Raw genomic sequence first — 20,699 nt, 5'->3', positions numbered from 1 at the left:
GCTGGCTGTTTCAGAACACGATGTTTTAATGCTTGATTGGATGGAATAAATATCATATTTTACCGCCGACTAATTGACTATGAATCGATTTCAATGGTATTCGAGTCAATTTACAATTTACAATTTAGGCATTTAGCAGACGCTCTTAATCCAGAGCGACTTACATTTAAGCAAGAACAAAAGCATGGGAATACATCACATAAAAGCATTTATCATGAAACATGCGTAAGCTAAGAAAGTAACAGTGGAATATCTATATAATGAAACTATACATACATATAATGAAACTATACATACACTATACATATAATACTATATATACATATAAACTATACATATTTACTACTATGCTATACATATGTACTATGGCGTGCTATGACTAAATACAATACAATTATAGTGCTGTCTACATAACATGCTATAAGTCTGTATCAGATGCTATCTAAGGCAACATAAATGCTATCTAAGGGGGTAGGGTAAGTGCTATGGGCCATGATGGAGTCTGAAAAGGTGGGTTTTCAGGCTACGGCGGAAGATTGGGAGTGATGCTGCAGTTCTGACTGCAATGGGAAGTGCATTCCACAGTTTTGGAGCCAGAAGGGAGAAGAGTTTGGGACGTGTGGAGCGTTGTCCCGGCGTTTTTAGTGAGAGTCGACTATCGACTATCAAAACCACGTTTGGTTAATGCCCTAATACGACTAGGCAAAAAGTCTAGGCAAAAAGTCTAAAACTTAGCTCTTGTTCAGCAATCTGATTGCTGACAAATAAAAGCTGTTCAAGAGCCTCGTAGTACTGCTCCCGATGCTCCTGAAACGCTTGCCTGGCCGTGGGTGCTGCAGCGGCTTGAACAGGCTGTGGCTGGGGTGGTGAATGTCCCTGATTATGCTTTCCGCTTTAGTGTAGTTCACTCTGTGAGGAAGTGGTTCGGGCTCAACACCCACACCACCAGAGACAGTATTTTCCAGTCCAAACAGGACGGTGGGTTTGGCGTGCCGAACGTGGAGTGGATAAATAACGCCACAAGGCCGGCTCACTTGATGAACATGCTAAACAGTGATGACACGACTGTCAGGGAACTTTCTAGATCTTCTCTGTTTCTAGATATGAAACGGCGTAAAGTGCCACTGGCAGCAGAGGGCGAGACAGGTTTCTGGCAGCAGAGGGCGAGACAGGTTTCTGGCAGCAGAGGGCGAGACAGGTTTCCTGGGGTTTAGAAGAAAGCCCAACCTTAAAGGAGAATTCCATACTAAAAGGCTTTCTTACCTTTCTTTGTAGTTGTTCCGTCCCCACCAAAGAGGTCCAGGTGTTATTTTGTGCAAAAGCTCCTTATTGGCTGTTTTCCCTACCATAAGCCCTAAATGAATTGCATTGAATTGAATGGGAATTGAATGGGGCTATGGGGTGTTATGCTAATTCGCTTATTTCCATCACTCAAAATTATAATTTCTTTGTATATATCCTCTCTTCATAATGTAAATAATATCCCAAGCGGCACACTTTACTACTTCATTCGATGGAAATAAGCGAACTAGCATAACACCCCATAGCCCCATTCAATTCCCATTCAATGCAATGCAATTCATTGAGCGCTTATGGTAGGGAAAATAGCCAATAAGGAGTTTTTGCACAAAAAAACACCTGGACCTCTTTGGTGGGGACGTAACAACTACAAAGAAAGGTAAGAAAGATAAGAAAGCATTCTAGCATGGAATTCTCCTTTAAAATGGACTCACATGCTACTGGGTTTGGGGTGTCGTCAGATTGGGCCTGACCTCAATGACCTCTGTGTGAGAACTGGAGTATCTCTGTGCTGGGTTCGACCTGACTCTGAATCTGTAGATGTTTCTGAGGACATTATTATTATTACCACCTGTTTGATCTCAGTAAGGAGTACTGTATATACTGTAATTGATACAGAACACCATGTATCACCAGTCAATGCACGGAGGAACCTTATAATGCTACAACAGCAAAAACAACAACAACACTGGACTGGTTTAAAACTACAGGGGAAGCTAGCTTGCCTTCCCGATGCAGACCACACCGTATCTCATACAATATTCAAGAATGATGCAGTCGATGAGGATATTAGTCTCCTTTACAGTCAAAGCCAGATTACAGGTCCTTCCAACCAGGCTCCATCTCTCTCTGTGGTACCATAACACGTTTCCTCCTCATTGTCTGCACCATGACCACACTCCACTTACAGAAACACTGTCACATATTCTTAATTGCTGCTATATGTATACTGTATATAAGGGAATGTACATTGCTAGGCACGACAGAATTGTTGACCTATTAGCTATAAGGACATAAGTTCATATGTTTCATCATCTGCCAAAAAGCACTCACGTGTTTCAACTGCCATGTTCATGTACAATAATGAAAATGATGCTTTTTCAGATGTCACAGCTAATACACCAGATATTGTTGTTGTTGATGAGGACAGTAGAGAAGTGACCATTTTGGAAGTGACATCATGTACATTTTGACCACAGTCTGGAAGAGGCATTCCTTACCAAGGTGCTTAAGTACCAGCGTATTAAGGATGCTATTATACAGCTTGGCTACAAATGTAAACTACTTGTGTTCATATTTGGAAGCCTCGGTAATGTCCACAAATCAGTGGTGAGAGGCCTGCCCTGCAGATTGCAGACATGCCCAATAAGCCCAGAGCTGATCAGGCATCGGCAAAATTCTGTTCAGAGTCTGTGATAATTGGCAGTCGTCGCCATATATGGAGAAGGCGATGCTTTCTGTACCCGTGATCTGGATCCTGAAGCACTTGTTGTAGAGTTTTCTCAAGTTTGCGCATCCACTATTGTTTGTGTTCAAGACATTTCTTGTAAAATGTGAATACAAATAAAGATGTTAAGTGTGTGTGTGTGTGTGTGTGTGTGTGTGTGTGTGTGTGTGTGTGTGTGTGTGTGTGTGTGTGTGTGTGTGTGTGTGTGTGTGTGTGTGTGTGTGTGTGTGTGTGTGTGTGCAGGTCCTGGCCACTCTGCTGCCCCTAGTGGTGCTCTGTATCGACGGTAACCTGGGCTACTGGCACGGCGAGCGCAGGGTGGAGTTCTGGAACCAGATGAAGCTGATTGGTCACAACGTGGGCGTGTTCGGAGCCGCGCTCATCCTCGCCACCGACGGCTGAAATCCACCAATCGGATCGCACCGACCGGCGGGGGGGGGGGGGTCAAAAGGTCACCGTCCGGGACGCCTGGGAGCTGTGGGATTAACCCTTTCAGACCCTGAGAAACCTTTTCTAAAACGTCTTCTAAATCATGACAGTTGTTTCTGAAATACATGTGTTTTCTATATCAGTGGTCCTCAAACTACCCCCAGAATCACCCCCATCTGACAGTACGCTGTTCCAGGGACCCTTACCCCCAGAAGCAAAGATATGAGTTAACCCATTCTGACCTGAGATCAGATTCATACGAGGTTTCCACTGGACACACACTGGGTCTGATTAACCCGTTCTGACCTGAGATCAGATTTATACGAGGTTTCCACTGGACACACACTGGGTCTGATTATCCCATTCTGACCTGAGATCAGATTCATACGAGGTTTCCACTGGACACACACTGGGTCTGATTAACCCATTCTGACCTGAGATCAGATTCTAAAAATGTCAGTCGTTCTTCGATTTTTCAAAAATAACAGACCTACAAGCTCGTAGCGCGCCACTCGGTGGCGCGCTACGAGCTTGTAGATCTGCTATTTTTCAATAGCTAAAGCATAACATGATGCTAACACCAAAATGGGTTCCCGTTCAGAATGGGTTAAAAACGTTCGCTCTGAAAGAATATTATATAAGATTTGCACCACATTTTCAAGATTTCTCTCTAAAAAAATCTTTTTTTCAAGATTTCTCAAAAAAAAAAAAAAAAAAAGCAGATCTGCAAGCTCTATGAGCTTGCAGATAGACGTGTCGTAAGCTTGTAGATTAGCCTGTTTTCTGTTATTATTTATTTAAAACAAACCCTAATGATCTCAGTTATTTCGCTTCAATCTACAAAATCATCATAATTCTACATTATTTTGTTCAGTGTGTTCAGGACACACACACGCACACACACACACACACACACGCACACACACACACACACACACACACACAGCGCTATAGTGAGGGTCCTCACACGCTGTGTGGGGGGGAGAGGGGGGCTGAGCAATCTGCCATTTTCGTTCCCCGGAAATGGTTCCCCTTTTTAATTTATACTTTATCTATACTTTTCAACTTATACTGTGTATGTTTAAAGGATTTCTATTTATATTAGGATACATTTGTGCGACTGTAAAGACGAAACAGAAGTGGGGAGGAGGCTCAACTTACGCTTTATATTTTACTCCTGATCAGAGCTTCTGTTGCTCCAGACTGTACGACGGAAGCATTTATATTTTACTCATTATCAGAGCTTCTGTTGCTCCAGACTGTACGACGGAAGCATTTATATTTTACTCATGATCAGAGCTTCCGTTGCTCCAGACTGTACGACGGAAGCATTTATATTTGACTCATGATCAGAGCTTCCGTTGCTCCAGACTGTACGACGGAAGCATTTATATTTGACTCATGATCAGAGCTTCCGTTGCTCCAGACTGTACGACGGAAGCGTTTATATTTTACTCATGATCAGAGCTTCCGTTGCTCCAGACTGTACGACGGAAGCGTTTATATTTTACTCATGATCAGAGCTTCCGTTGCTCCAGACTGTATGACGGAAGCATTTATATTTGAATCGTGATCAGAGCTTCCGTTGCTCCAGACTGTACGACGGAAGCATTTATATTTTACTCATGATCAGAGCTTCCGTTGCTCCAGACTGTACGACGGAAGCATTTATATTTTACTCATGATCAGAGCTTCCGTTGCTCCAGACTGTACGGCGGAAGCATTTATATCTTACTCATGATCAGAGCTTCCGTTGCTCCAGACTGTACGACGGAAGCATTTATATTTGAATCGTGATCAGAGCTTCCGTTGCTCCAGACTGTACGACGGAAGCGTTTGAACATTGCGAGAGGCGACAGTCCGGCAACGCGACACCAATCATGCCTGGCAGAGGTAGAGCGGCTCACACTCCTTTTTTTGCATTGACTACACATCGATCCCACGAAGACTTTAATCTGTGAAGATTTATTCCCGTTGTGGCGTTCCCGTTGTGGCGTTCCGTTGTGGCGTTCCCGAGCCGTCTCCTCTGCTGACCACTGACGAGTCGGTCATCAAACGATTGGCGGAAATGCGACGGAAACATAAAATAAAGAGAGAGATGTCCATGAATCGAAGGCTTCGTGTGGAATTGATGTAAGTTCATTGTTCTCAATCCATTTCGACCTGAGGCCGATTCTTTAAAAAAAAAAGTCTTCTCAGTTTTCTGTAAAACCCTGTGTTTCTATGTCAGCGGTGCTCAAACCTTTTTCATGTCAAGGACCCCCAGAATTATCTGTATTTGGCCACCGACCCCCATCTGGAAATATTGTTCTCCCCCCCCCCCCCCCCCCCCCCCCCCCCCCCAGAAGCAAAGATATGCGTTCGCTCTGAAAATAATAAAAGCAGAGACCTGGAACAGTAGAATCATTCTCGGGGCTGAGCGGGTGAAGTTGATTAGCTGTGTTGCTCGCCAGCCACCCCCCCCCCCCCCTTTCAGACAGGAGGGGGAAAATCATCATTTTAATCCAACCATATTTCTGTTACTAGGCTTAATAAATAGGTTAACTGCCTGTGTCAGTTTGCTCATGTGTTTGGAGAAGTAAAGAAAAAGACGCTTTTTCACGTGAAAATGCGCGTGCATGGTTGCTGGTTTTGGGGGGGGGGCTATGAGGTAATGGTTGCTGGTTTTGGGGGGGGCTATGAGGACATGGTTGCTGGTTTTGGGGTGGGGGGGGGCTATGAGGACATGGTTGCTGGTTTTGGGGGGGGCTATGAGGACATGGTTGCTGGTTTTGGGGGGGGGCTATGAGGACATGGTTGCTGGTTTTGGGGGGGGGCTATGAGGACATGGTTGCTGGTTTTGGGGGGGGGGCTATGAGGACATGGTTGCTGGTTTTGGGGGGGGGGGGGCTATGAGGACATGGTTGCTGTTTTGGGGGGGGGGCTATGAGGACATGGTTGCTGGTTTTGGGGGGAGCTATAAGGAAATGCTTCCATGGTTGCTGGGTTTTTTATAAATGTATAATTTATGTTCATGTTTACATGTATTCGTAGTGATGTAATGATGTCCTGTAACCTGACACTGGGCGTAACGTCATTACATTTTAAACGTCTACTCTGGCTTTCTCTTTTGTTTTTGCCCCCAAAGACAGCCAGCCGGCCGGCCCCTCCTATTGACCCCATTCTGACCTGAGATCAGATTCACACGAGGTTTCCGCCGGACACACACACTGGTCTGATGACCCATTCTGACCTGAGATCAGATTCTAAAAAAATGTCAGTCGTTCTTTGATTTTTCAAAAATAGCAGACCTACAAGCTCGTATCGCGCCACCGAGTGGCGCGATACGAGCTTGTAGATCTGCTATTTTTCAATAGCTAAAGCATGACATGATGCTGACACCAAAATAGGGTGCCTGGTCAGAATGGGTTAAACGACTGCCTTTATGTGACGGAGAAGTCTATGGACTTTTAACGTGTGTGTTTAACCCATTCAGGCCTGACGTCGAAATGTATGTCATTTTTTTCTGAAAAACCTCATGTTTCTGGATCAGTGGTTCTCAATATTTCATGTCGAGGACCCCCAAAAATATTTGAAATTGGCCGCCGACCCCCATCTGCTGTGCTTAAAATGTACTGTCAATTCTACAAACTGTTAATAAATATTTCAATCAATCAATCAATCTGAAAATGTGTTGTTTCAGGGACCCCCCCCCCCCCCTCCCAGAAGCAAAGATTTGAGTTAAAAACGTTCGCTCTGAAAGAGTATATATTCAAAGCTTTGCACCACATGTTCATGATTTAAAAAAAAATAGCAGACCTACAAGTGTTTTAAAGTGAAATACTGAGCGGGGAAAATGGGCGTAAAAGAAGTTTACCGTATTCGTTGTTGTCAAGTGTTCTTTTTTTTTTACAATTTTCTGACAGGAGGAAATAAAGGGATGTTTGTAATGAAATGTATCTGTGTTGTTTTGTATGAATCAGTGAGGCTGCTGTGGATGCTGGGTCCTAATGCCCTTATATTATATTTACTACCACACTATGTATGGAATATTTTAATGATGCTAATGAAGGCTCTGTTCCATTCTGGTCAAACAGAGTCAGTGTTAATGATGCTAATGAAGGCTCTGTTCCATTCTGGTCAAACAGAGTCAGTGTTAATGATGCTAATGAAGGCTCTGTTCCATTCTGGTCAAACAGAGTCAGTGTTAATGATGCTAATGAAGGCTCTGTTCCATTCCGGTCAAACAGAGTCAGTGTTAATGATGCTAATGAAGGCTCTGTTCCATTCTGGTCAAACAGAGTCAGTGTTAATGATGCTAATGAAGGCTCTGTTCCATTCTGGTCAAACAGAGTCAGTGTTAATGATGCTAATGAAGGCTCTGTTCCATTCTGGTCAAACAGAGTCAGTGTTAGTGATGCTAATGAAGGCTCTGTTCCATTCTGGTCAAACAGAGTCAGTGTTAATGATGCTAATGAAGGCTCTGTTCCATTCTGGTCAAACAGAGTCAGTGTCAATGATGCTAATGAAGGCTCTGTTCCATTCTGGTCAAACAGAGTCAGTGTCAATGATGCTAATGAAGGCTCTGTTCCATTCTGGTCAAACAGAGTCAGTGTCAATGATGCTAATGAAGGCTCTGTTCCATTCTGGTCAAACAGAGTCAGTGTTAATGATGCTAATGAAGGCTCTGTTCCATTCTGGTCAAACAGAGTCAGTGTTAATGATGCTAATGAAGGCTCTGTTCCATTCTGGTCAAACAGAGTCAGTGTTAATGATGCTAATGAAGGCTCTGTTCCATTCTGGTCAAACAGAGTCAGTGTTAATGATGCTAATGAAGGCTCTGTTCCATTCTGGTCAAACAGAGTCAGTGTTAATGACGCTAATGAAGGCTCTGTTCCATTCTGGCCAAACAGAGTCAGTGTTAATGATGCTAATGAAGGCTCTGTTCCATTCTGGTCAAACAGAGTCAGTGTTAATGATGCTAATGAAGGCTCTGTTCCATTCTGGTCAAACAGAGTCAGTGTTAATAATGCTAATGAAGGCTCTGTTCCATTCTGGTCAAACAGAGTCAGTGTTAATGATGCTAATGAAGGCTCTGTTCCATTCTGGTCAAACAGAGTCAGTGTTAATGATGCTAATGAAGGCTCTGTTCCATTCTGGTCAAACAGAGTCAGTGTTAATGACGCTAATGAAGGCTCTGTTCCATTCTGGTCAAACAGTCAGTGTTAATGATGCTAATGAAGGCTCTGTTCCATTCTGGTCAAACAGAGTCAGTGTTAATGATGCTAATGAAGGCTCTGTTCCATTCTGGTCAAACAGAGTCAGTGTTAATGATGCTAATGAAGGCTCTGTTCCATTCTGGTCAAACAGAGTCGGTGTTAATGATGCTAATGAAGGCTCTGTTCCATTCTGGTCAAACAGAGTCAGTGTTAATGATGCTAATGAAGGCTCTGTTCCATTCTGGTCAAACAGAGTCAGTGTTAATGATGCTAACGAAGGCTCTGTTCCATTCTGGTCAAACAGAGTCAGTGTTAATGATGCTAACGAAGGCTCTGTTCCATTCTGGTCAAACAGAGTCAGTGTTAATGATGCTAACGAAGGCTCTGTTCCATTCTGGTCAAACAGAGTCAGTGTTAATGATGCTAACGAAGGCTCTGTTCCATTCTGGTCAAACAGAGTCAGTGTTAATGATGCTAACGAAGGCTCTGTTCCATTCTGGTCAAACAGTCAGTGTTAATGATGCTAATGAAGGCTCTGTTCCATTCTGGTCAAACAGAGTCAGTGTTAATGATGCTAACGAAGGCTCTGTTCCATTCTGGTCAAACAGAGTCAGTGTTAACGATGCTAACGAAGGCTCTGTTCCATTCTGGTCAAACAGAGTCAGTGTTAATGATGCTAATGAAGGCTCTGTTCCATTCTGGTCAAACAGTCAGTGTTAATGATGCTAATGAAGGCTCTGTTCCATTCTGGTCAAACAGAGTCAGTGTTAATGATGCTAATGAAGGCTCTGTTCCATTCTGGTCAAACAGAGTCAGGGTTAATGATACTAATGAAGGCTCTGTTCCATTCTGGTCAAACAGAGTCAGTGTTAATGATGCTAATGAAGGCTCTGTTCCATTCTGGTCAAACAGAGTCAGTGTTAATGATGCTAACGAAGGCTCTGTTCCATTCTGGTCAAACAGAGTCAGTGTTAACGATGCTAACGAAGGCTCTGTTCCATTCTGGTCAAACAGAGTCAGTGTTAATGATGCTAACGAAGGCTCTGTTCCATTCTGGTCAAACAGAGTCAGTGTTAATGATGCTAATGAAGGCTCTGTTCCATTCTGGTCAAACAGAGTCAGTGTTAATGATGCTAATGAAGGCTCTGTTCCATTCTGGTCAAACAGAGTCAGGTTAATGATGCTAATGAAGGCTCTGTTCCATTCTGGTCAAACAGAGTCAGTGTTAATGATGCTAATGAAGGCTCTGTTCCATTCTGGTCAAACGGAGTCAGTGTTAATGATGCTAATGAAGGCTCTGTTCCATTCTGGTCAAACGGAGTCAGTGTTAATGATGCTAATGAAGGCTCTGTTCCATTCTGGTCAAACAGAGTCAGTGTTAATGATGCTAATGAAGGCTCTGTTCCATTCTGGTCAAACAGAGTCAGTGTTAATGATGCTAATGAAGGCTCTGTTCCATTCTGGTCAAACAGAGTCAGTGTTAATGATGCTAATGAAGGCTCTGTTCCATTCTGGTCAAACAGAGTCAGTGTTAATGATGCTAATGAAGGCTCTGTTCCATTCTGGTCAAACGGAGTCAGTGTTAATGATGCTAATGAAGGCTCTGTTCCATTCTGGTCAAACAGAGTCAGTGTTAATGATGCTAATGAAGGCTCTGTTCCATTCTGGTCAAACAGTCAGTGTTAATGATGCTAATGAAGGCTCTGTTCCATTCTGGTCAAACAGTCAGGGTTAATGATACTAATGAAGGTGTCAATATATTCAGTCTCAGCTTTAGTCATCATAGCTTAGTTTTCATTTAGTCTCCATTTAGTTTTCGTTGGTGAATGTCGGATATGTCTATGTCACAATGACATAGACATCTGGGACTCCATATACTGTATGGACTCCATCATACAGATTATGGTCAACGTCATCGGAAGTGAGGATTGGTCACGTGACATCATGTGACATCACAAGATATAATATAAAATGGTAAGACTTCACAATTCAAAGCTATTCTGTGAGAGAACCAGGAAGACTCGACCAGAACCATTTAGATCCAAGCTGGTGTCGGCAAAATGTTTAAGAAGATGTCATTGAAGCACATGGAAAAGGAACGGAGATGCAAGCACGCGGCCGTGGCAGTAGGGGACGCCATGTTCTCCTTTGGAGGAATCCAGAAAGCCGGCGGTGCGATGGAGGTGCGCATCCTGGACACGGCGGCTTCCACCTGGGAGGAGCCCAAAGCGTCGGCCTGGCAGGACGCTCCCTCCAGCCGCAGCAATCACACGGCCGTGCTCATCGCAAACACGGCCTACCTCTGGGGAGGCTTTAAAGACGACTCACTGGACTGGTGCAATGAACTGTACGCATTCGATGTCGACGGACACACCTGGTCCGTTCCCTCCAACCAGCAGGGGAGCCTTCCGGAGGAGATGGAGGGCCATTCGGCCTGTGCTTCGGGGAACGTCATGTATATCTATGGACTGCACACCCGCACCAGCTTCAGGAGGGACACGTTCTCCTCTGGAATGTACAAGTTGGACACGGCCTCCATGGTCTGGTCCTCGCTCAGCCCCGAACCCACGCAGTCGCTGTATCACTCCGCCACCATCATTGGGACATGGATGTTTGTGTTTGGGGGACGACCCGAGTCTGGAATGGTGTACGACGAAGAACTGAACGCCGCCGACGACGACGACGACTCTTGGTGCCACTACGACGACGTCAGAGAGTTTGACACGACCACCGACAGATGGCTGCAGCCGGCCACCGGCAGCGGTTCTGGCGGGACGCCTCGTCCGAAAGGGCGCGAGGCCCATTCAGCCTTCGCCCACAACGGAGAACTGTATATATTTGGTGGCTGCGGCGAGTTTGAGATCACGTCGTTAAACGACTTGTGGAGATTCGACCCGCGTGACGCCTCCTGGCACGAGCTTAAGCCCAAGGGGGACGTGCCGCCCCCGAGACACAGCATGTGCTCCTGCACCGTGGGGTCTGCTGTCGTCCTGTCGGGCGGAGCCGAAGGTCCAAAAGACATAGACTTAGGAACAGAAGAGGTGTACAGCTTGTACTTATGTTAGTGCACGCGCACAGAAGCGTGACACGCCATCACATTGCAGTGACCGCACTTCATTCCACCATCACAGCTATACTTTATTATTGATTATTACATGAGGTGAAATCTAATCTAAAATTGAGACATAGGTGCCCTCACATGTTCTCCCCATGTCCCCTAGGGTAGGTACCCTCACATGTTCTCCCCGTGTCCCCTAGGGTAGGTGCCCTCACATGTTATCCCCGTGTCCCCTAGGGTAGGTGCCCTCACAAAAAACATGCAGTAATCCTGGTCTCTAAACTGCCTCACCCTGGCCAGCCGGGGCGCCTGATGGAGGGGAAAGGAACTGGTCTCTATACTGCCTCCCCCTGGCCAGCCGGGGCGCCTGATGGAGGGGAAAGGCACTGGTCTCTATACTGCCTCCCCCTGGCCAGCTGGGGCGCCTGATGGAGGGGAAAGGAACTGGTCACTAAACTGCCTCCCCCTGGCCAGCCGGAGCGCCTGATGGAGGGGAAAGGAACTGGTTTAAAAAAAAGAACGACAAGGTAAGAGTAGGAAGTGAGCGTCACAGTCCAAGGTCCCACTTCCAGGGCACCGGGAAGAGAATTTCCCATTCATTTTTTCCCCCCATAGACATTTCGGAAAGTATTTATTTGCAGAACTTTATAAGCTTTTCTTCTGTTAATTGTTTTTCTTCTGTCTAATTATTTGTTTGGTTTCACAAATTTGTGTCTGTCATGAGTTGTTGGCTTGGTTTGAGGCTTTAAAGGTCCACACATTAACCAGTTTACAGTTTCTTCAATATTTTCCCAAGTAAAAAAAGGTCTGTTAGAAAAGTACTGTATTTGGAGGCCATAGTAAAAACATACATTTTATTATTATTGTAATTGTTGTAATAATTGTAAAACTTGAAAACTTGAAAAACTTGAAACTTGAAAAATTTGAAACTTGAAAAACTTGAAACTTGAAAAACTCGAAACTTGAAAAACTTGAAACTTGAAAAACTTGAAACTTGAAAAACTTGAAACTCGGTTCACACGGGTGTGATTTTTTGTTAATCATCGAATGAAATGTGGGAGGTCGGCAAGAGAAAGTAAAAAAAAAAACATATCAAATACTAATTTGAAAATGTTAGTTTTGTGCTTCTGTGTTTTTCTTCTTGATATATTACTTTTGAAATGTAAAATTTACATTCCAATGAATGGACCTGTAAATGACAACAAAACAAAAACGAAGGCACTGGTTGTGGTACTTCTGGTTTACCGGAACAGGGTTCAAGTCCCCGCAGTGCTCTGCTCAATGTGTTGTATTTACATGGTTCATTTTTAAAAAAAAATCAAAATTTCAAAAACATGGGTTATAGCCCATCGTTTTTTTGAAATTTAGATTTTTGTTTACACCTCGTTTTTCATCATTTTTAAACATGGGCTATAGCCCCTACCGTACGGCATACTATAACACGCCGTTTTTCATCATTTTTGAGGATTTGAAAAAAAAAAAAAAAATCAAAAAACATGGGTTATAGCCCATCGTTTTTCATCATTTTTAAACATGGGCTATAGCCCCTACCGTACGGCATACTATAACACGCCGTTTTTCATCATTTTTAAGGATTTTAAAAAAATTCAAAATTTCAAAAAACATGGGTTATAGCCCATCGTTTTTTTTTAATTTTGAAAAAAAAATTAAACCTCGTTTTTCATCATTTTTAAACATGGGCTATAGCCCCTACCGTACGGCATACTATAACACGCCGTTTTTCATCATTTTTGAGGATTTGAAAAAAAATCAAAATTTCAAAAACATGGGTTATAACCCATCGTTTTTTTGAAATTTTGATTTTTTTTTAACCTTGTTTTTCATCATTTTTGAACATGGGCTATAGCCCCTACCGTACGGCATACTATAGCACGCCGTTTTTCATGATTTTTGAGGATTTGAAAAAATTTCAAAATTTCAAAAACATGGGTTATAGCCCATCGTTTTTTTGAAATTTTGATTTTTTTTTTAAACCTCGTTTTTCATCAATTTTGAACATGGGCTATAGCCCCTAACGTACGGCATACTATAGCACGCCGTTTTTCATCATTTTTGAGGATTTAAAAAAAACTCAAAATTTCAAAAAACATGGGTTATAGCCCATCGTTTTTTTGAAATTTTTATTTTTTTTTAAACCTCGTTTTTCATCATTTTTAAACATGGGCTATAGCCCCTACCGTACGGCATACTATAACACGCCGTCTTTCATAATTTTTTCAGGATTTGAAAAAATTTGAAAATTTTCAAAAAACATGGGTTATAGCCCATCGTTTTTTTGAAATTTTGATTTTTTTTTTAAACCTCGTTTTTCATCATTTTTTAACATGGGCTATAGCCCCTACCGTACGGCATACTATAACACGCCGTTTTTCATCATTTTTGAGGATTTGAAAAAAAATCAAAATTTCAAAAAACATGGGTTATAGCCCATCGTTTTTTTGAAATTTTGAAAAAAATTTAAACCTCGTTTTTCATCATTTTTAAACATGGGCTATAGCCCCTACCGTACGGCATACTATAACACGCCGTTTTTCATCATTTTTGAGGATTTGAAAAAATTTCAAAATTTCAAAAAACATGGGTTATAGCCCATCGTTCTTTTGAAATTTTGAAAAAAAATTAAACCTCGTTTTTCATCATTTTTAAACATGGGCTATAGCCCCTACCGTACGGCATACTATAACACGCCGTTTTTCATCATTTTTGAGGATTTGAAAAAAAATCAACATTTCAAAAAACATGGGTTATAGCCCATCGTTTTTTTGAAATTTTGATATCTTTTTAAACCTCGTTTTTCATCATTTTTGAACATGGGCTATAGCCCCTACCGTACGGCATACTATAACACGCCGTTTTTCATCATTTTTGAGGATTTGAAAAAAAAATCAAAATAAAAAAAAACATGGGTTATAGCCCATCGTTTTTTTGAAATTTTGAAAAAAAATTAAACCTAGTTTTTCATCATTTTTAAACATGGGCTATAGCCCCTACCGTACGGCAAACTATAACACGCCGTTTTTCATCATTTTTGAGGATTTGAAAAAAAAAAAAAAATCAAAAAACATGGGTTATAGCCCATCGTTTTTTTTGATATTTTGATTTTTTTTTAAACCTCATTTTTCATCATTTTCAAACATGGGCTATAGCCCCTACCGTACGGCATACTATAACACGCCGTTTTTCATAATTTTTGAGGATTTTAAAAAAATTCAAAATTTCAAAAAACATGGGTTATAGCCCATCGTTTTTTTGAAATTTTGAAAAAAAAAATTACCTCGTTTTTCATCATTTTTAACATGGGCTATAGCCCCTACCGTACGGCATACTATAACACGCCGTTTTTCATCATTTTTGAGGATTTGAAAAAAATTCAAAAATTCAAAAAACATGGGTTATAACCCATCGTTTTTTTGAAATTTTGAAATTTTTTTATACCTCGTTTTTCATCATTTTAAAACATGGGCTATAGCCCCTACCGTACGGCATACTATAACACGCCGTTTTTCATCATTTTTGAGGATTTAAAAAAATTTCAAAATTTCAAAAAACATGGGTTATAGCCCATCGTTTTTTGAATTTTTGAAAAAAGAAATTACCCTCGTTTTTCATCATTTTTGAACATGGGCTATAGCCCCTACCGTACGGCATACTATAGCACGCCGTTTTTCATCATTTTTGAGGATTTGAAAAAATTTCAAAATTTCAAAAAACATGGGTTATAGCCCATCGTTTTTTGAAAATTTGAATTTTTTTTTGTTTTTCATCATTTTTGAACATGGGCTATAGCCCCTACCGTACGGCATACTATAGCACGCCGTTTTTCATCATTTTTGAGGATTTGAAAAAATTTCAAAAATTCAAAAACATGGGTTATTGCCCATCGTTTTTTTGAAATTTTGATTTTTTTTTTAAACCTCGTTTTTCATCATTTTTGAACATGGGCTATAGCCCCTACCGTACGGCATACTATAACACGCCGTTTTTCATCATTTTTGAGGATTTGAAAAAAATTCAAAATTTCAAAAAACATGGGTTATAGCCCATCGTTTTTTTTGAAATTTTGAAAAAGAGTTTAAACCTCGTTTTTCATCATTTTTGAACATGGGCTATAGCCCCTACCGTACGGCATACTATAACACGCCGTTTTTCATCATTTTTGAGGATTTGAAAAAAATAATCAAAATTTCAAAAAACATGGGTTATAACCCATCGTTTTTTTGAAAATTTGAAAAAATTTTAAACGTCGTTTTTCATCATTTTAAAACATGGGCTATAGCCCCTACCGTACGGCATACTATAACACGCCGTTTTTCATCATTTTTGAGGATTTGAAAAAAAAAAAAAATCAAAAAACATGGGTTATAGCCCATCGTTTTTTTGAAATTTTGAAAAAAATAATTACCTCGTTTTTCATCATTTTTAACATGGGCTATAGCCCCTACCGTACGGCATACTATAACACGCCGTTTTTCATCATTTTTGAGGATTTGAAAAAATTTCAAAAATTCAAAAAACATGGGTTATAACCCATCGTTTTTTTGAAATTTTGAATTTTTTTTATACCTCGTTTTTCATCATTTTAAAACATGGGCTATAGCCCCTACCGTATGGCATACTATAACACGCCGTTTTTCATCATTTTTGAGGATTTAAAAAAAATTCAAAATTTCAAAAAACATGGGTTATAGCCCATCGTTTTTTGAATTTTTGAAAAAAGAAATTAACCTCGTTTTTCATCATTTTTGAACATGGGCTATAGCCCCTACCGTACGGCATACTATAGCACGCCGTTTTTCATCATTTTTGAGGATTTGAAAAAAATTCAAAATTTCAAAAAACATGGGTTATAGCCCATCGTTTTTTGAAAATTTGATTTTTTTTTTGTTTTTCATCATTTTTGAACATGGGCTATAGCCCCTACCGTACGGCATACTATAGCACGCCGTTTTTCATCATTTTTGAGGATTTTAAAAAATTTCAAAATTTCAAAAACATGGGTTATTGCCCATCGTTTTTTTGAATTTTTTTTTTTTTTTTTTAACCTCGTTCTTCATCATTTTTGAACATGGGCTATAGCCCCTACCGTACGGCATACTATAACACGCCGTTTTTCATCATTTTTGAGGATTTGAAAAAAATTCAAAATTTCAAAAAACATGGGTTATAACCCATCGTTTTTTTTAAATTTTGAATTTTTTTTAAACGTCGTTTTTCATCATTTTAAAACATGGGCTATAGCCCCTACCGTACGGCATACTATAACACGCCGTTTTTCATCATTTTTGAGGATTTGAAAAAGAAAAAAAAAATCAAAAAACATGGGTTATAGCCCATCTTTTTTTGATATATATATATTTTTTTAAACCTCGTTTTTCATCATTTTCAAACATGGGCTATAGCCCCTACCGTACGGCATACTATAACACGCCGTTTTTCATCATTTTTGAGGATTTTAAAAAAAATCAAAATTTAAAAAAACATGGGTTATAGCCCATCGTTTTTTTGAAATTTTGAAAAAAAAAATAACCTCGTTTTTCATCATTTTTAAACATGGGCTATAGCCCCTACCGTACGGCATACCATAACACGCCGTTTTTCATCATTTTTAAGGATTTGAAAAAAATAAAAAAAATCAAAAAACATGGGTTATAGCCCATCTTTTTTTGATATTTTGATATTTTTTTTAAACCTTGTTTTTCATCATTTTCAAACATGGGCTATAACCCCTACCGTACGGCATACTATAACACGCCGTTTTTCATAATTTTTGAGGATTTGAAAAAAATTCAAAATTTCAAAAAACATGGGTTATAGCCCATCGTTTTTTTGAAATTTTGAATTTTTTTTAAACCTCGTTCTTCATCATTTTTAAACATGGGCTATAGCCTCTACCGTACGGCATACTATAACACGCCGTTTTTCATCATTTTTGAGGATTTGAAAAATAATCTAAATTAAAAAAACATGGGTTATAGCCCATCGTTTTTTTGAAATTTTGAAAAAAAATTAAACCTAGTTTTTCATCATTTTTGAACATGGGCTATAGCCCCTACCGTACGGCATACTATAACATGCCGTTTTTCATCATTTTTGAGGATTTGAAAAAAATATATATATATAAAAAAACATGGGTTATAGCCCATCGTTTTTTTGATATTTTGATTTTCTTTTAAACCTCGTTTTTCATCATTTTCAAACATGGGCTATAGCCCCTACCGTACGGCATACTATAACACGCAGTTTTTCATCATTTTTGAGGATTTTAAAAAAATTCAAAATTTCAAAAAACATGGGTTATAGCCAGGGGGGCAGTCAGCCAGATATTTCGTGAAGCCTCATTTGAAATCGGTAGTTCATATAATGGCCTGTTGTGGCGCTGGACCGGACCCAAAAAGCCCCATAGCTCCATAGAGGCCCATGTATTTTGGCCCAACTTCACCTAGACTGTATTACCTTAATAAACATGGTCATGAATACTTTCTTCTTCCAGTCACTAGTTTAAAGTCTCATTTCTAATGTCATAATATTCTTTTTGGAAAATTATGGTCCCATTAATTAAAAAAATGACCATAAAGAAAAAAAAACATCGCGTATGTTCTGAGGGGCGTGGCTACCATTACAGTCTATGATCGGGATTCCCCTCCCACTCGAGTCAAAATAAAAACCAACGGAGAAGAAGGGGGGAAGTCCCGCCTCGTTGTCTGGGCAGCCAATGACCAGCTGGTATACAAAACGGAGCCAGCCAATGGCCAGCTGGTACCAAAGATGGCGACTTACATCAGGAATTAGCATATTATTACAGGCTTCATTTTACGTTCATGTTAGACCCGGGGAACGCTTTGTCCATATTTTTTACAGTCTATGGTTATAGCCCATCGTTTTTTTAAATTTTGAAAAAAAAATTAACCTCGTTTTTCATCATTTTTAAACATGGGCTATAGCCCCTACCGTACGGCATACTATAACACGCCGTTTTTCATCATTTTTGAGGATTTGAAAAAAATTCAAAAATTCAAAAAACATGGGTTATAACCCATCGTTTTTTGAAATTTTGAAAATAATTTAAACCTCGTTTTTCATCATTTTAAAACATGGGATATAGCCCCTACCGTACGGCATAATATAACACGCCGTTTTTCATCATTTTTGAGGATTTTAAAAAAATGCAAAATTTCAAAAACATGGGTTATAGCCCATCGTTTTTTGAATTTTTGAAAAAAAAAATTAACCTCGTTTTTCATCATTTTTGAACATGGGCTATAGCCCCTACCGTACGGCATACTATAGCACGCCGTTTTTCATCATTTTTGAGGATTTGAAAAAAAATCAAAATTTCAAAAACATGGGTTATAGCCCATCGTTTTTTTGAATTTAATGGAAAAAAAAGTAACCTAATTTTTCATCATTTTTGAACATGGGCTATAGCCCCTACCGTACGGCATACTATAACACGCCGTTTTTCATCATTTTTGAGGATTTGAAAAAAAAAAAAAATCAAAAAACATCGGTTATAGCCCATCTTTTTTTGATATTTTGATTTTTTTTTAAACCTCGTTTTTCATCATTTTCAAACATGGGCTATAGCCCCTACCGTACGGCATACTATAACACGCCGTTTTTCATCATTTTTGAGGATTTAAAAAAAAATCAAAATTTAAAAAAACATGGGTTATAGCCCATCGTTTTTTTTTAATTTTGAAAAAAAAAATAACCTCGTTTTTCATCATTTTTAAACATGGGCTATAGCCCCTACCGTACGGCATACTATAACACGCCGTTTTTCATCATTTTTAAGGATTTGAAAAAAAAAAAAAAAATCAAAAAACATGGGTTATAGCCCATCTTTTTTTGATATTTTGATTTTTTTTTAAACCTCGTTTTTCATCATTTTCAAACATGGGCTATAGCCCCTACCGTACGGCATACTATAACACGCCGTTTTTCATCATTTTTAAGGATTTGAAAAAAAAAAAAAAAATCTAAAAACATGGGTTATAGCCCATCTTTTTTTGATATTTTGATATTTTTTTTAAACCTTGTTTTTCATCATTTTCAAACATGGGCTATAACCCCTACCGTACGGCATACTATAACACGCCGTTTTTCATCATTTTTGAGGATTTTAAAAAAATTCAAATTTTCAAAAAACATGGGTTATAGCCCATCGTTTTTTTGAAATTTTGAATTTTTTTTAAACCTCGTTCTTCATCATTTTTAAACATGGGCTATAGCCTCTACCGTACGGCATACTATAACACGCCGTTTTTCATCATTTTTGAGGATTTGAAAAATAATCTAAATAAAAAAAACATGGGTTATAGCCCATCGTTTTTTTGAAATTTTGAAAAAAAATAAACCTAGTTTTTCATCATTTTTGAACATGGGCTATAGCCCCTACCGTACGGCATACTATAACATGCCGTTTTTCATCATTTTTGAGGATTTGAAAAAAAAAAATATATATCAAAAAACATGGGTTATAGCCCATCGTTTTTTTGATATTTTGATTTTCTTTTAAACCTCGTTTTTCATCATTTTCAAACATGGGCTATAGCCCCTACCGTACGGCATACTATAACACGCCGTTTTTCATCATTTTTGAGGATTTTAAAAAATTTCAAAATTTCAAAAAACATGGGTTATAGCCCATCGTTTTTTTAAATTTTGAAAAAAAAATTAACCTCGTTTTTCATCATTTTTAAACATGGGCTATAGCCCCTACCGTACGGCATACTATAACACGCCGTTTTTCATCATTTTTGAGGATTTGAAAAAAATTCAAAAATTCAAAAAACATGGGTTATAACCCATCGTTTTTTGAAATTTTGAAAAAAAATTAAACCTCGTTTTTCATCATTTTAAAACATGGGATATAGCCCCTACCGTACGGCATAATATAACACGCCGTTTTTCATCATTTTTGAGGATTTTAAAAAAATGCAAAATTTCAAAAACATGGGTTATAGCCCATCGTTTTTTGAATTTTTGAAAAAAAAAATTAACCTCGTTTTTCATCATTTTTGAACATGGGCTATAGCCCCTACCGTACGGCATACTATAGCACGCCGTTTTTCATCATTTTTGAGGATTTGAAAAAAAATCAAAATTTCAAAAACATGGGTTATAGCCCATCGTTTTTTTGAATTTAATGGAAAAAAAAGTAACCTCATTTTTCATCATTTTTGAACATGGGCTATAGCCCCTACCGTACGGCATACTATAACACGCCGTTTTTCATCATTTTTGA

General features: G+C 39.5%; 2 protein-coding genes across 2 annotated transcripts in view; both read left to right on the top strand.

Annotated features, from left to right (window-relative positions):
- The window catches only part of tmem101 (transmembrane protein 101), a 33,551-nt gene extending 28,119 nt beyond the window's left edge, over positions 1–5,432 (top strand). The window contains exon 5 of the mRNA XM_083787239.1: positions 2,990–5,432. Within this exon, the coding sequence (XP_083643365.1) occupies positions 2,990–3,148 (159 nt within the window). The 3' untranslated portion in view covers positions 3,149–5,432. The remainder of the gene's footprint in view (positions 1–2,989) is intronic.
- A 5,001-nt stretch (positions 5,433–10,433) lies between these two features.
- Positions 10,434–11,438, top strand: LOC310874817 (kelch domain-containing protein 3-like; the record flags this gene model as incomplete). Its single annotated transcript, XM_083787684.1, has 1 exon — positions 10,434–11,438. The coding sequence occupies one exon, from the start codon at positions 10,434–10,436 to the stop codon at positions 11,436–11,438; it is 1,005 nt and encodes a 334-aa protein (XP_083643810.1).
- Positions 11,439–20,699: the final 9,261 nt, after the last annotated feature.

Source organism: Protomyctophum parallelum (assembly GCF_964188405.1).
Source record: "Protomyctophum parallelum genome assembly, chromosome: 17".
NCBI lineage: Eukaryota > Metazoa > Chordata > Actinopteri > Myctophiformes > Myctophidae > Protomyctophum > Protomyctophum parallelum.
The sequence above is the reverse complement of the archived record's forward strand: the minus strand, read 5'-3'. Positions and strand labels throughout refer to the sequence as shown.